The sequence below is a fragment of the Chrysochloris asiatica genome, unplaced genomic scaffold (genome assembly GCF_000296735.1).
Source record: "Chrysochloris asiatica unplaced genomic scaffold, ChrAsi1.0 scaffold00140, whole genome shotgun sequence".
Classification (NCBI taxonomy): domain Eukaryota; kingdom Metazoa; phylum Chordata; class Mammalia; order Afrosoricida; family Chrysochloridae; genus Chrysochloris; species Chrysochloris asiatica.
Window position 1 is genome coordinate 1,472,880 of NW_006408658.1, and position 12,711 is coordinate 1,485,590.

General features: G+C 37.4%; 1 protein-coding gene across 1 annotated transcript; it reads right to left on the minus strand.

Annotated features, from left to right (window-relative positions):
- Positions 1–727: 727 nt before the first annotated feature.
- LOC102822876 (olfactory receptor 2D3-like) lies at positions 728–1,711 on the minus strand. The gene has a single exon (XM_006870297.1). The coding sequence runs from the start codon at positions 1,670–1,672 to the stop codon at positions 728–730; it is 945 nt and encodes a 314-aa protein (XP_006870359.1). The 5' UTR covers positions 1,673–1,711.
- Positions 1,712–12,711: the final 11,000 nt, after the last annotated feature.

Below are 12,711 nucleotides of genomic sequence, written 5' to 3' on the forward strand. Positions count from 1 at the left end.
CACAGTGTGGAAATGAAACATCCCAAACCAGTGCTGAGTCCTTCTGTGAGCTTCTTTCCTGGGTTCTGATGACTGTGGGCTATCTTTGGCATTTCTGTGTTGCTTCCAGGTGCGTCTTCCTTCATTATCACATAGCATCGTCCCCTAGGTGTCCGTCAGTCTCTGTCTGTGCTCCCCTTTATGAAACACCACTCAGAGGGATTAGGTTTAGGGCATACCTTACTCAGTATCACTCGATCAACATAGCAAAGTTTACAAAACCTGTTTCCAAAGAGGAACACACTCACAGGTACCAGGGTTAAGATTTCAATGTATATTTTGGAGAAATAATTCAATCCATAATACCACAGAAACAGAATTAACCAAAAACTTCTCAAATAAGCACTTGAGACCATTCATAATTAGGAAGTAATGTAATTTTTTTCGGGCTGCTAACCTCAAGGTCAACAGTTCAAAACTACCAGCGGTTCTGTGGGAGAAAGATGAGGCTTTCTGCTCTTGTAAAGATTTCTAGCCTCGGAAACCCTGTACATGGTCGCTATGAGTCGGAATGGACTCCACAGCACATAACAACAACAACATTCCAGTTAGTGTGGAAGTTTCCGTTTCTAAATCATCACTTTTCTTTTTCTGCTTCTTCCTGAAATGACTCAATTCATAACTGTCTAGAGAAATTTGGTTCCTCTTTTAAGGATGTTATCATCTATGTAAAAGTAAGATCTAGCAGTCACCGCCCCTGAGAAAAGGACTTTTTTCCAGCTAGTTTCCTGAGAGCCCCTTTGACATCCTTGTTCCTTAGGCTATAAATGATGGGATTCAGCATTGGAGTTACCACTGTATAGAATACAGATATCATTTTATCCCTCTCTTTTGTGGTCTTGGAATTTGGTCTCATATAAGTAAATATTCCTGACCCGTAGAAAAGGACAACAACAATGAGGTGAGAACCACACGTCGAGAACACCTTGAGCCTCCCTTCTCCAGCCTGCATCTGGAGAACAGTGGAGACAATATTCCAGTAGGAGACAAGAATGAGGGAGACAGGAGCTAGGAGAATCACCACACCCATGGCAAAGATGGCCATTTCTGTGCTGTAGGTGTCTGCTGAAGCTAGTTTCAGGAGGGCAGGAGGTTCGCAAAAATAGTGATTGATTATGTTCTGTCCCCGATAGGGAAGGCAGAAAGTAAAGGTGGTATCCACTAGAGACACTAGAGCCCCACTAGCCCAGGACCCAATGGCCAACTGGAGACATACCTGCTGGGTCATAATGGTGGAATAGTGCAGGGGCTTGCAGACAGCTACATACCGATCATAGGACATCACTGCCAGCAGCGCACACTCTGTACACCCAACCAGAAGAAAGACAATGATCTGTGTCATACACCCAAAAAAAGAAATGGTCTTTTTCTTTACCAGGAGGTGGAGCAACATTTGAGGCACAATGCTAGTAGAGAAACAAAGATCTGCAAAAGAGAGATTTCTAAGAAAAAAATACATGGGCGTGTGAAGTCGAGAATCTATATGAATGAGAATGATGATGAGCAGGTTTCCAAGTACAGTCAACATATAAACAATGAGAAAAAGGATAAATAGCAGGATTTGGGTCTGCAAGTCCTGTGAAAGGCCCAGGAAGAGAAATTCAGTCACAAAGGTTTGATTTTCCTCTCCCATTGATTCTTTTTCCTGCTTACCTGTTTGGATAAAGAAAAAAGAACATCAAATCCTTGATATTAATACTGACAACTAATTGCATATTTGAAACTTTTTACTATCCAAATTGTGATAAGTAATAATATCTTTGTTCTTATCAGTTGGTTATAACTGGAGAACACTCCCCGTCACCCCTAAAATCGCTTCTCTCCAATGTCAATGCTTTGTAGTAAAATGTGACATTGTTTGAGTCTTCTTGGCCACTCCTGATGTAAGAATATTAAAGCTCATGTGGATTTTACTAAATGCATATAGAAGGGGCCTTCCAAAAGCTCATGGAAAAATAGAATGAAAAGATAATGGATTTTTTCCACAAAAGTTTTAAGTCCCTGTGTGCAATGCATTCATCACTTATTGGCATGATTAGGTTCCATGACCAAGTCATGCGAAAATCTGCATTATATGAAAACGGTGAGTGACCACAGCAAATCACAAAGTGGAGGATAACTATGTCATCATATGATTGTCAAATTTCACAGCACAACTGCCAAACCACTGAGAATCATGACCCAGCCAAGTGGACACATAACCATAACCATGGCAACAAAGAACATTACTCTTGCCTCATACCTTGGCACTCATCGCTGCCAAATGTACGTCATTGAGGTGCAAAATAGTCAGATAGTAGATTTTTTACTATTGTTGCAAATTCAAAATGATGGACAACAAGATAATAGATAACATGAGAAATTGCTCTTAAGTGCCATTGAGTCGGTTCCCACTCATAAACCATGTATAGGGTATCTGAGGAGTGGCTGGTGGATCTGAACCTCTAACCTTGTGGTTAGCAGTCCAGTGCTTATTTTACAGCACCACAAGTGAGAAATAGGTGTACACATATCATTAAGAATTGACTAGGTATTGTTGTTGTTGTTAAGTGCCTTTGAGTTGGTTCCGACTCATTATACTATTAATTGTTCATTGTTGATGTTGTTAAGTACTATTAAGTCGGTTCCGACTCATTGCAATCCTGTATGAGATTTCCAAGTAGCCACTGATGGATTTGAACTATCTACCTTGCAATTAGCAGTCCAATGCTTATTTTAGAGTGCCACACCAGGACTACATTAACTGTTTGTAAATACTACATATTTAATTAGAAATACATTTGAAAAATACAAAGTAGTTTTCAGGTATCAAACTTAATTTGATCTCTGAAGCAATAAGAAACTTTTCTGAAGAATAAAGCATATCGTACACTAAAGACAATTCTATGTGGATAAGTAAAAACTGTTGCTATTAGGGCTGTACCTCATACACGCACAGGCTTATTACAAATAAAACATGTTTAAACATGTCTCTGAGTAGTGGATAGATTTTCTCCCAGGACATTGCATAATTATGGTAGTATATTGTACAGAAATTTTAAGAAAATTGAAAACTGCATTGGTGAGAAAAAGGTCAGGAAAGTTGTGCAGAGGATTTTTTTTTTTTTTTTTTTTTTTTTCTCATCACAACAATGCACCTGCTCATTTTCAGGGATAGGAAAGTCTGTCCTAAAAGAAATTCATTGGGAAACTGTACCCCATTTGCCCTCCAGCCCTGATCTTTCCCTTTTAGACTTCTTTTTGTTTCAGACACTCAAAGAACATTTCAAAGGAGCTCAATTTGAGTTCCTCAAATACACCAAGACTGCCATTTTGGCATGATACTAATCAAAGAGCACAGCATTATTGGGGAAGGGTTAGAGAGACAGAAACACGGCCTGTAGACGTATTTAGATTTAGCCACAATAGCCTCGCATCTTGAAATTTTTTGAAGAATAAAGGTTTCTATAATTTTGAAGCAATACATTTTGACTTATCCTCAAATTTGAATTAAAGAGTAAAACATTGTGATAGAAACAATATATAAAAGAAAAAATAGTTTAAATTTGTTATGATATCTGTATAGGGTTCATCTGACTTCATAGATACAAAAGCCTTTTAAGAAACACAAGTAAAAGATGTATAGAGTTTGCAACACAAATTGAAAGATTTTTGTAAGCTAATAATATCATTAGCAAAATTAAAAGACAGACCACAAGCTATGGAAAATACTGAGGGGTATTCCAGACAAAAGATAAATAATTTCTATATAAAACATTATGAAGAATACTATGATTCCAAGAAATGGAATCAAAGACATTAATGGATTATGCACAAAGAAGAAAAAAATATTTGATATTATTTTAACTCAATAATTTTCACCTAACAAATTAGCTCAGATTTTAATAGCACCAACCATAACAATAAAAATAATAACTGACATTTTTTATTGAGCATTTAACACATGGCAGGCATTATTCTAATGATTACTTCTTCCTAATAACATTATGAGGTAAGCATTATTAATCTCATTTTACTGATGAGGACACAGGCACAGAGAGGTTATGTATCATTTTCAAATTCAAACATATGGCAGAATTAATTTGCTGCATAATGAGAGTGCAGTGAAAAAGACACATTTATACAATGCTGTGTGTAGGGAAATTGGTACAATACTTCTGTAAAAAGTTTGTTCAAATATAATTGTTGTTGTTGTGAAGTGCCGTCGAGTCGGTTCCGACCCATAGCGACCCTGTACAGGGTTTCCAAGGGTGTAAATCTTTACGGGAGTAGAAAGCCTCATCTTTCTCCCGCGGAGCGGCTGGTAGTTTCGAACCGCTGACCTTAAGGTTCGCAGCCCGATTCGTAACCACTACGCTACCAGAGCTCCTTCAAATATAATAAAAGACTTTTATTATGTTTGGACCCAGTTCACAGCAGTATGAAAGAGGGAAACATTTCCTTCTTATTAGTTCTTTTTTCTGTTGAAGAACAAAAATCTGATTTACAACATTGATTGGTTCATGTTTACTAGTGTGTGTCTGTACTTTAAAAAAAAGTCATACCTGTTTCTATCTTCTGTCTTCATGGGACAGAACTGGTAAGCAGAGTGAGGTTGCCTTTAAGAACTTTACTTGTTCCCCTCTCTTGTTCTTGATCTGTTTCTAGGTGCATCATCATAATCACTTTGTTCCTTTGTAGCATTTTGTCAGTCCATAGGTAGTATGATGATAAAATACAGATTTAAACTGGCTGCTTTGAACCTGTAACCTTGAGTCTAGCAGCCCGACTCACAACCACTATGCTACCAAAGCTCCTTAAAGATTAGTATATTTTATATTGAATTACCAATTTAAAATGGAATATTTTGTAAAAGAAAGAAAGAAAGAAACAGTTAAATATATATGAAAATTTGGAAAATTATCTTCCACATAAAAGAACTTTAAAAATCAAGAATAAAAAGTGAATACCTCAATATAAAGGATGGAAACAGATTTTTAATAGAAGAAGTGCAAATGACCAAAACAAAAATACAAATAGCTGTATAAAGAATGCCTATTCTCACTTGCAATCAGAGAAATTCAAAATAAAATTATTTTCCTTTCATCAGACTAACAAAGATGAAATTAACTGAAAATACCCATTATATTTTTGAGAGTGTTGTAAAAAGGTTTGAAAATTGTAGGCATGTACATTTATAAAACCTCTCTGGAAGTCAATCTAAAAATGTTTAAAAATTATAAAGCTAAAAGCTATTTTTTTCCCCAACAGCTCCATTTTCAGTATTTTATGCATTAGAAATAGCTATGTTGTTGTTGTTAAGTGCCGTTGAGTCGGGTCTGACCCATAGCGACCCTGTACAGGGTTTCCGAGGGTGTAAATCTTTACGGGAGTAAAAAGCCTCATCTTTCTCCCGCTGAGAGGCTGGTAGTTTCGAACCGCTGACCTTAAGGTTCGCAGCCTGATTCGTAACCACTATGCTACCAGAGCTCCTAGAAATAGCTATAGGGTTGCATAAAGTTTGTTTTCAAGTATATAAATAGAATTGTTTCCAAGAATAAAATTAACTCCATGGATAACAATGGTTGTTGGCAAGTGCCCTCAAGTTGATTCCAACTCATAATAACCCTGTATAGGTTTTCCAAGGAGAAGCTGGTGAAGTTGAACTGCCAGCCTTGCAGTTAGTTAACAGTTCAATGCTTATCCTACAGCACTATACGAGGCACTGTTTAACAATTGTTGTTGTTGTTGTTATGTGCCTTGGAGTTGGTTCCAACTCATAGTGACACTGTACAGGGTTTCTGAGGCTGTAAATCTTTACGGGTGTAGAAAGCCTCATCTTTCTCCTGTGGAACAGCTGGTAGTTTCGAATTGCTGACCTTGCGGTTCACAGCCTGATTCGTAACCACTATGCTACCAGAGTTCCTTTGTTTAACAATAGATGATGTGATAAATAAGAGTTTTTGTGTGATGTGTAGAATACGATAGAATGAGTCTTGGTGTAGTGCTGTAGGATAAGCACTAGATTGCTAACTGCAAGGTCAGCAGTTCAAACCAACTAGATGCTCCTTGAAATCCTATGAGTTGGAACTGCTTGATGGCACTTAAAACAACAACAGATACAGTATAAAGAACTTGATACGAGTTAATACATCTGAGTCAGACAGGCCTGGGTTGGTCTTTGCTTTGTCACTTTCTAGTTATGTGGCCCTGGACAATTTATTTAACTCCTTTATGCCTCCATTTTCTAGTCTGTAAAAGAGATTAATGCTACAACTGCATAGTGCATATGAGCAGATTAAATTAGGAACTTAATGGAATGCAGTTTGCACAATACCTGACAACTGCCTATAACATTGGTTGTTATAATGATATGAGGATGATAGATAACTATAATGAAACAATGATAACCTGAAGCCATTAAGAAAAATTAATCTCTATTTTCCTAAAAAGATATATTGGTTCAATGTATTTCTCTGTGTGTGTGGAGAGAGTCATGATTTCATTAAATAATATCCCTAGTCCATTGATAAATTGCTAACACACAAAAATAATTTCAGGTATAGACTATATATACAAAGAGTGGTTATCACTCTACCTCTCAAAAGTAGAATTATGCCTATACATATGCATGTGTGTGGGGTGAATGGAGAATATAGTTGATTTCAAAGCAGGAAAAATGAGTAATACATAAGTAACAGGGAACTAAGCAGGGCTTTGAAACGGCTCTTTCTGGCAAAGTTGTGATCAACACAGCAAAATCATAATGGACCCGGATTTGTAAAACATGGTTTATAAACAGAACAGAAACATTAGGAGGGAAATTTAATCTTCTTAGAAAGCAGGGACAGCATGCCCCATTCAAAGATGTGCTAGACTGCATCACTTCGAATGTGTGACAGTCCTAACACCAATCCAGTCACAGCATCAGGCTCCTGAAAGGGCTCACTCTATCTCTTCTGAGTCTCCTATTCCAGGGCTTCAACCAGGAATTTTTACCCCTCCAGTTTTCATTCTGGTCTACTCACATGTTACAAATTCAATTCTATTTCAATTTCTCTGTGTTCAACATGTTGAACTGGTTTGAAGTTCTGGAGCTATGCAAAATGACACATGGTAGTATTTGTATTCTAAGGAAGACCAGGATTTCCTATGATCTTGAAAATGTTCCTAACTAATTCAGCAATAGAGTCTCTTTTTCTGCTTCACAGAGGAAACAAGGGGGAAAAATATAGTGGGGAAATAAAGAGAATAGATTTTAGAAGAAAGTAGAAAGAAGAGAATAGGTAGGTAGAGAAAGCAAAATGAGAAGAATATAAAGAGAGATCTGAAAGTCTGGTTGCTTCCCTAACTGAAAGAATAGGCAATGGACCTTTTATCCTTCTAAGGCCTTAATACCATTATAATTAGTATGGACTGTCTACTTACCTTCTCATAAAGATTCTCTCTCACACACAGTGTACCTACATGCTTATGTCACCACAAGCATTTTCATATACAACACATTTTCAATATCACAAACTTAATATCCCATGCATACATGCATTCACACTGCCATAGTTATACTCACACAACTGTTTCATATTTTCATATATGCATCCTCTTATGCAACAAATCTTGAACCATAACAAAAGAGTCACAGAGTAGAGACGGTCAATTAGATACTGACCAAAGGTAGGTAATATGGGAACCCACAATGCCTAACTGGTGTTGGAAGGATTGTTTGAGTATGGGTATAGTGTGCTGGCACCAGGCGCTGGAAGCATAGTGCTGACCATTGTTCCATCAACTCTCCTCTGTATGTGCTATATAATCAAAGTACTGGGGTGGCAGTGTCAGTACTCCTAGAGTGTATACTCATACGGTTCTAATGACTAGACTCAGGGTAAGCTCAAAAGCAAGATGCTCTTTATAGGATCCTACAATACAACATTTCTTGTTTCCTTCCAGCTCCTCTACTGTCCGGTGGGATATTCTTAAAGGGAGATGGTGGAACATATGCAAATTGATGGAAACAATAAGCTCAAAGAGCTGGCAACTAGAGACAAGTGGAGAATTGGGCAGAGTTGCAGTCAATGGCAAGAGCAAAGTAATGTGGGAAGGTGCATCATTCCTGAAGGAAAAGTCTGGAGAAGGATTTTAATACTGGAATTCTGAAGGGAGCATGAAGGAATATAATGATTTTCTCTAGGAGTCTAACAATGAATTTAAAGGTGTGTAGGAGAGTAAATGACAAAAGTTCATCTTTCCCAGCACTCCATTCCATCTGATGCCAGCTCAAATAAAATATCTGAGAATTCTGAAGACTCAGGCTCCCTAGCAACCTTTCCATTTTCACCTGAGGACAAAGACAGGCAAGCACAGGGCTGTGGGGTAGCTGGTAAAGGAGACAAGAACTGAATTTGGGAAAGAGCATTTCTGTAGTCTATAGATCTCCACTAAGGACAGTACCTGCTATGGGCTGGTTCCTAAGCAGTGCCTCTCAACTGCCAGTACTAGAGGCTTTCTTTGAGTATAACTCCATCCCAAACCTTTCACTTTACTTGACTTAAGGTACAAACTCCAATTCTCCTAGGTCTAAATTCTGAGCACATTATTTTCCTTCGAGAAAATATTTAAAGGTGAGGAGGTCCTAGGAGTGATGTAAACAAGAAATTCTCTGGAGTTTTAGGAGCCCTCGACTTTATTACCTCTTCATCCTCTGAGACATCCTAGGATATTCTGGAGTGTATTTGAAATCTCCAAACCATATTCATCCCTTTTTCAAAACTTACACCAATATCATTCAAAATAGTATCAGTATATATTTTATCAGTGGTTCACAAGTTATCAAACTTAAAGTTTTATTTACATGGTAATTTATGAGATTTGAAAATGAGCAGATATTGGATCATCTAGATGCTGACTTTCTAACTGAATAATGGAACTCTATGTCAGGAGCCCTTATATGCTGCTATAGGATAAGTACTGAAGTAGTAATGGCAAGGTTGGCAGTTCAAACCCACCAGCTACTCCTCAGAAACACTCTACAGGGTTGCTATGGGTCAGAACTGACATGATGACACTTAACAACAACAATAACAACAATTCACAGTCTAAGGAAATTTTAAGCTTCACTGAAGGCATTGGCGAAAAAAGGCTCTAGGAATTGATGAGAAATACCAATTGAAATGTTTCAACAAACTAATGCAGTGTTGGAGCTGCTCACTTGTCTATGTCAAGAAATTTAGAAGACAGATACTTGACCAATCTGATTTGAAAAGATCTGTATTTGTGTCCATTCCAAAGAAAGGTGATCCAATGAAATGTGAAAATCTTCAAGCAATACCATTAATATCACATGCAAGTACATTTTTTGCTGAAGATAATTTAGAAAACAGATGCAGCAATACATTGAAAGGCAACTGCCAGAAATTCAAGCTGGATTCAGAAAAGGATGTGGAACTAGAAATATCATTGCCGATGTCAGATGGAGCTAGGCTGAAAGTAGAAAAAAACGGAAAAATGTTTACTTGTGCTTCATTGACTATGCAAACGCATTCAATTGTGATAATGGTGACAAACTATAGGTAACATTGTTAAGAATGGAAATCCCCAATCGCTTAATTGTGCTCATTTGGATGGCGGGAAGGGAAATGGAAGATGGATGAATAGAATCTTCAAGAAGTCAATATTCGTCTTTTTGGTGAGATTCTTACTCTTCTGTGGGGCTGGTTTAGAAGATAGTAAGTGGGTATGGAGGATCAGAATAAGTGATTCTGAATATGAAGGGTCTTGGAATCAGATGAGCAATTATTATTTTCCCTTGCTTCTGATGGCTTTCTTCCATTTTCTCTTCTTAAAGGAAATATCAGGTTTGACAATACGTGGTTCTGTCATATAGTGTCAAATGTCGTTTTAGAGAAATGAATGCACACCTTGATGTTAATTCTGGGGGAAAGAAATGAGATAAGAGGTTGACAGTAAACATGATTTTCTTACAGAAAGTACTTGACCCTGGGGGTAGAATCCCAGTCACATAGTCTCCATATGTGCATAGGAAATAAACATTATTTTAAAAATGAAAGGAGGAGAATGCAGGGGTCCCCTATTCTATTGCCATAATTGTAGCATCAGTAGGAAGTTGTGTCTCTGACAACTCATACTTGTCTCTGACTTATATTTATCTGTCTCTTGCTGCTTTAGCTCAGGTAAAGCCAGCTGAGGAAACATATGTCGAACACTTGTTATGTGCCAGGATTTATCTTATTTTCTGTGAATACAGATGATTCAGGGTTAGTGCCTACCTTTGAACATCTTGCAATCACAGAGAAAGACAAATGATTTTGATATAACCTGTTAGAGGTAAGATGGAGGCAAATACATTGTGAAAAAGATGTGCATACGTATGTACTACAGACTACATATTTGTGAAGGTATCTGTGTGTGTAGTGAGAATGGAAGTGAAGAATGAAGCAAATATATGGATCAATAAGAAAATTGGTGTTGAAGATTTTTCCTAAATGGGACCTTTGAAAACCTATGGGTATTAGCTGGATGAAGAAGGGATAAGAATCATAACAGTATCCGTAGGTGCTCCAGGATAATGTGCTGGACTGCAAAGTCAGTTTGAGCTGCAAGATCAGCGGTTCAAACCTACCATCCGCTCCTCAGAAACCCTGTACAGGGGCATTGTGAGTCGGAACTGGCACAGTGGCATTTAACAGCAACAACCCTTTCATTGCATACTCCTTATTCATTGTCCAACTTTCACATGCAATTGGGGCAATTGAAAATATGCAATTGGGGCAATTGAAAATATCATGGCTTGGGTCAGGCATAACTTAGTCCTCAAACTGATATCTTTGCTTTTGAATATGTTAAAGAGGGTTTTTACATCAGACTTGCCTAATACAACATATTATTTTATTTTTTGACTGCTGCTTCCATGAGTGTTGATTGTGGATTCAAGCAGGAGGATGTCTTTGACAACTTTAATTTTTTTTCTGCTTATAATGAAGACTTTTTTTTTTAAGGTCCAGTTGTAAGAGTTTTTATTTTCTTTAAATAAAGGTACACCTTTCTTTACATTAAGCTTACAGCTATGGATTTTGATCTTCATCAGTATATGAAGTCCTCACTTCCAACAAGCAAAGTTGTCTTATCTGCATATTGCAGGTTGTTAATGAGTCTTCCTCCAGTCCTGATACCACATTTTTCTTCATATAATCCAACTTCTTGGATTATTTGTTCAGCATACAGTTTGAATAACTATGGGAAAGACTACAACACTGGCACACAACTTTCCTGATTTGAAACTACTGAGTATTCCTTGTGCTGTTTGAATGTCTGCCTTTTGGTCTATGTACAGTTTTCTCATGAACGCATTTTAGTGTCCTGGAGTACCCACCCTTTGCAGTATTATCCATAGCTTGTCTTGATCCACACTGTCTAAAGCCTTTGCATAGTCAATAAAGAGCAAGTAAACATCTTTCTGATATTCTCTGCTTTCAGCCAAGATCCATCTGATGTCAACAATGATATCCCTACTTCCACATCCTCTTCTGAATCTGGCTTGGAGTTCTGGTACTACCCTGTCGATGTAATGTTGCAGTTATTTGTAAATTATCTTCAGCAAAAATTTACTTGCATGATGATATTTACTTGCGTGAAAGATATTATTTGATGGCTTTTGCATTATGATGGGTCACCACTCTGGAATGGGCACAAGTATGGATCTCTTCCAGTCAGTTGACCAAGTCTTCCAAATTTCTTAGCACAATAGAGTGAGCGTGTCAAGTGCTGCATCATTTTGATGAAAGATTTCAATTTATATTCCATCAGTTCCTGGAGTCTTACTTTTTGCCAAAACCTTCAGTGCAGCTTGGACTTCTTCCTTAAGTACCATCAGTTCTTGCCCTCTTGAAATGGTTGACTGTCAACCATTTCTTTTTGGTACAGTGACTCTATGTGTATCCCTTTCATCTTCTTTTGGTGCTTTCTGAAACAGTCAATTATTTTGCCCATAGAATCTTTCAATATTGAAAATCAAGACTATTTTTCTCTTCAGTTCTTTCAGCTTGAGAAATGTTGCATGTGTTCTTTCCTTTTTGGTTTTATACTCCAGGTCTTTGCACATTTCATTATAGTATTTGACTTTGTCTTCTTGAGCTGGCTTTTAACTTTATCTGTTCAGCCTTCCCCTCCCCAACACCTCAATCTTCCTGGTTGCTTTAGCTTCTCTATGCTGAAGAGCAAGTTTTAGAGTCTCTTCTGACATCCATTTTGGTCTTTTCCTTCTTTATTGTCTTAATTACCGTTTGCTTTCTTTCTGTGTGATGTTCTTAATATCATCCCACAACTCTTCTGGTCTTTGGCTATTAGGTTCTACTACCATTTTTGAAATTTAATTTAATACCATTTATAAATTCAGGTGAGATATATTTAAGGGTATACTAAAAATATCTTCATATTTTGGCTCTCTGGAACTTGTTTCAATTCTTCATCTTCAGCCTAAACTTGCGTATGAGCAATTGATGGTCTGTTTCATCGTCTGAGCCTGTCCTTGTTTTGGTTGATGATATGAAGTTTTTCCACGGTCTATGCCCACAAATTGATGTAGTCAATATGATTCCTGAGTATTAAGGTCCATGTGTTTTGTTATTTGTTGTGAAGTGCTGTCAAGTTGGTTCCTGAGGAGCAGCTGGTGGATTT

What these genes read in the sequence shown, in the direction of transcription:
- LOC102822876 (XM_006870297.1), bottom strand. Translation starts at nt 1,672, where the DNA reads ATGGGAGAGGAAAATCAAACCTTTGTGACTGAATTTCTCTTCCTGGGC.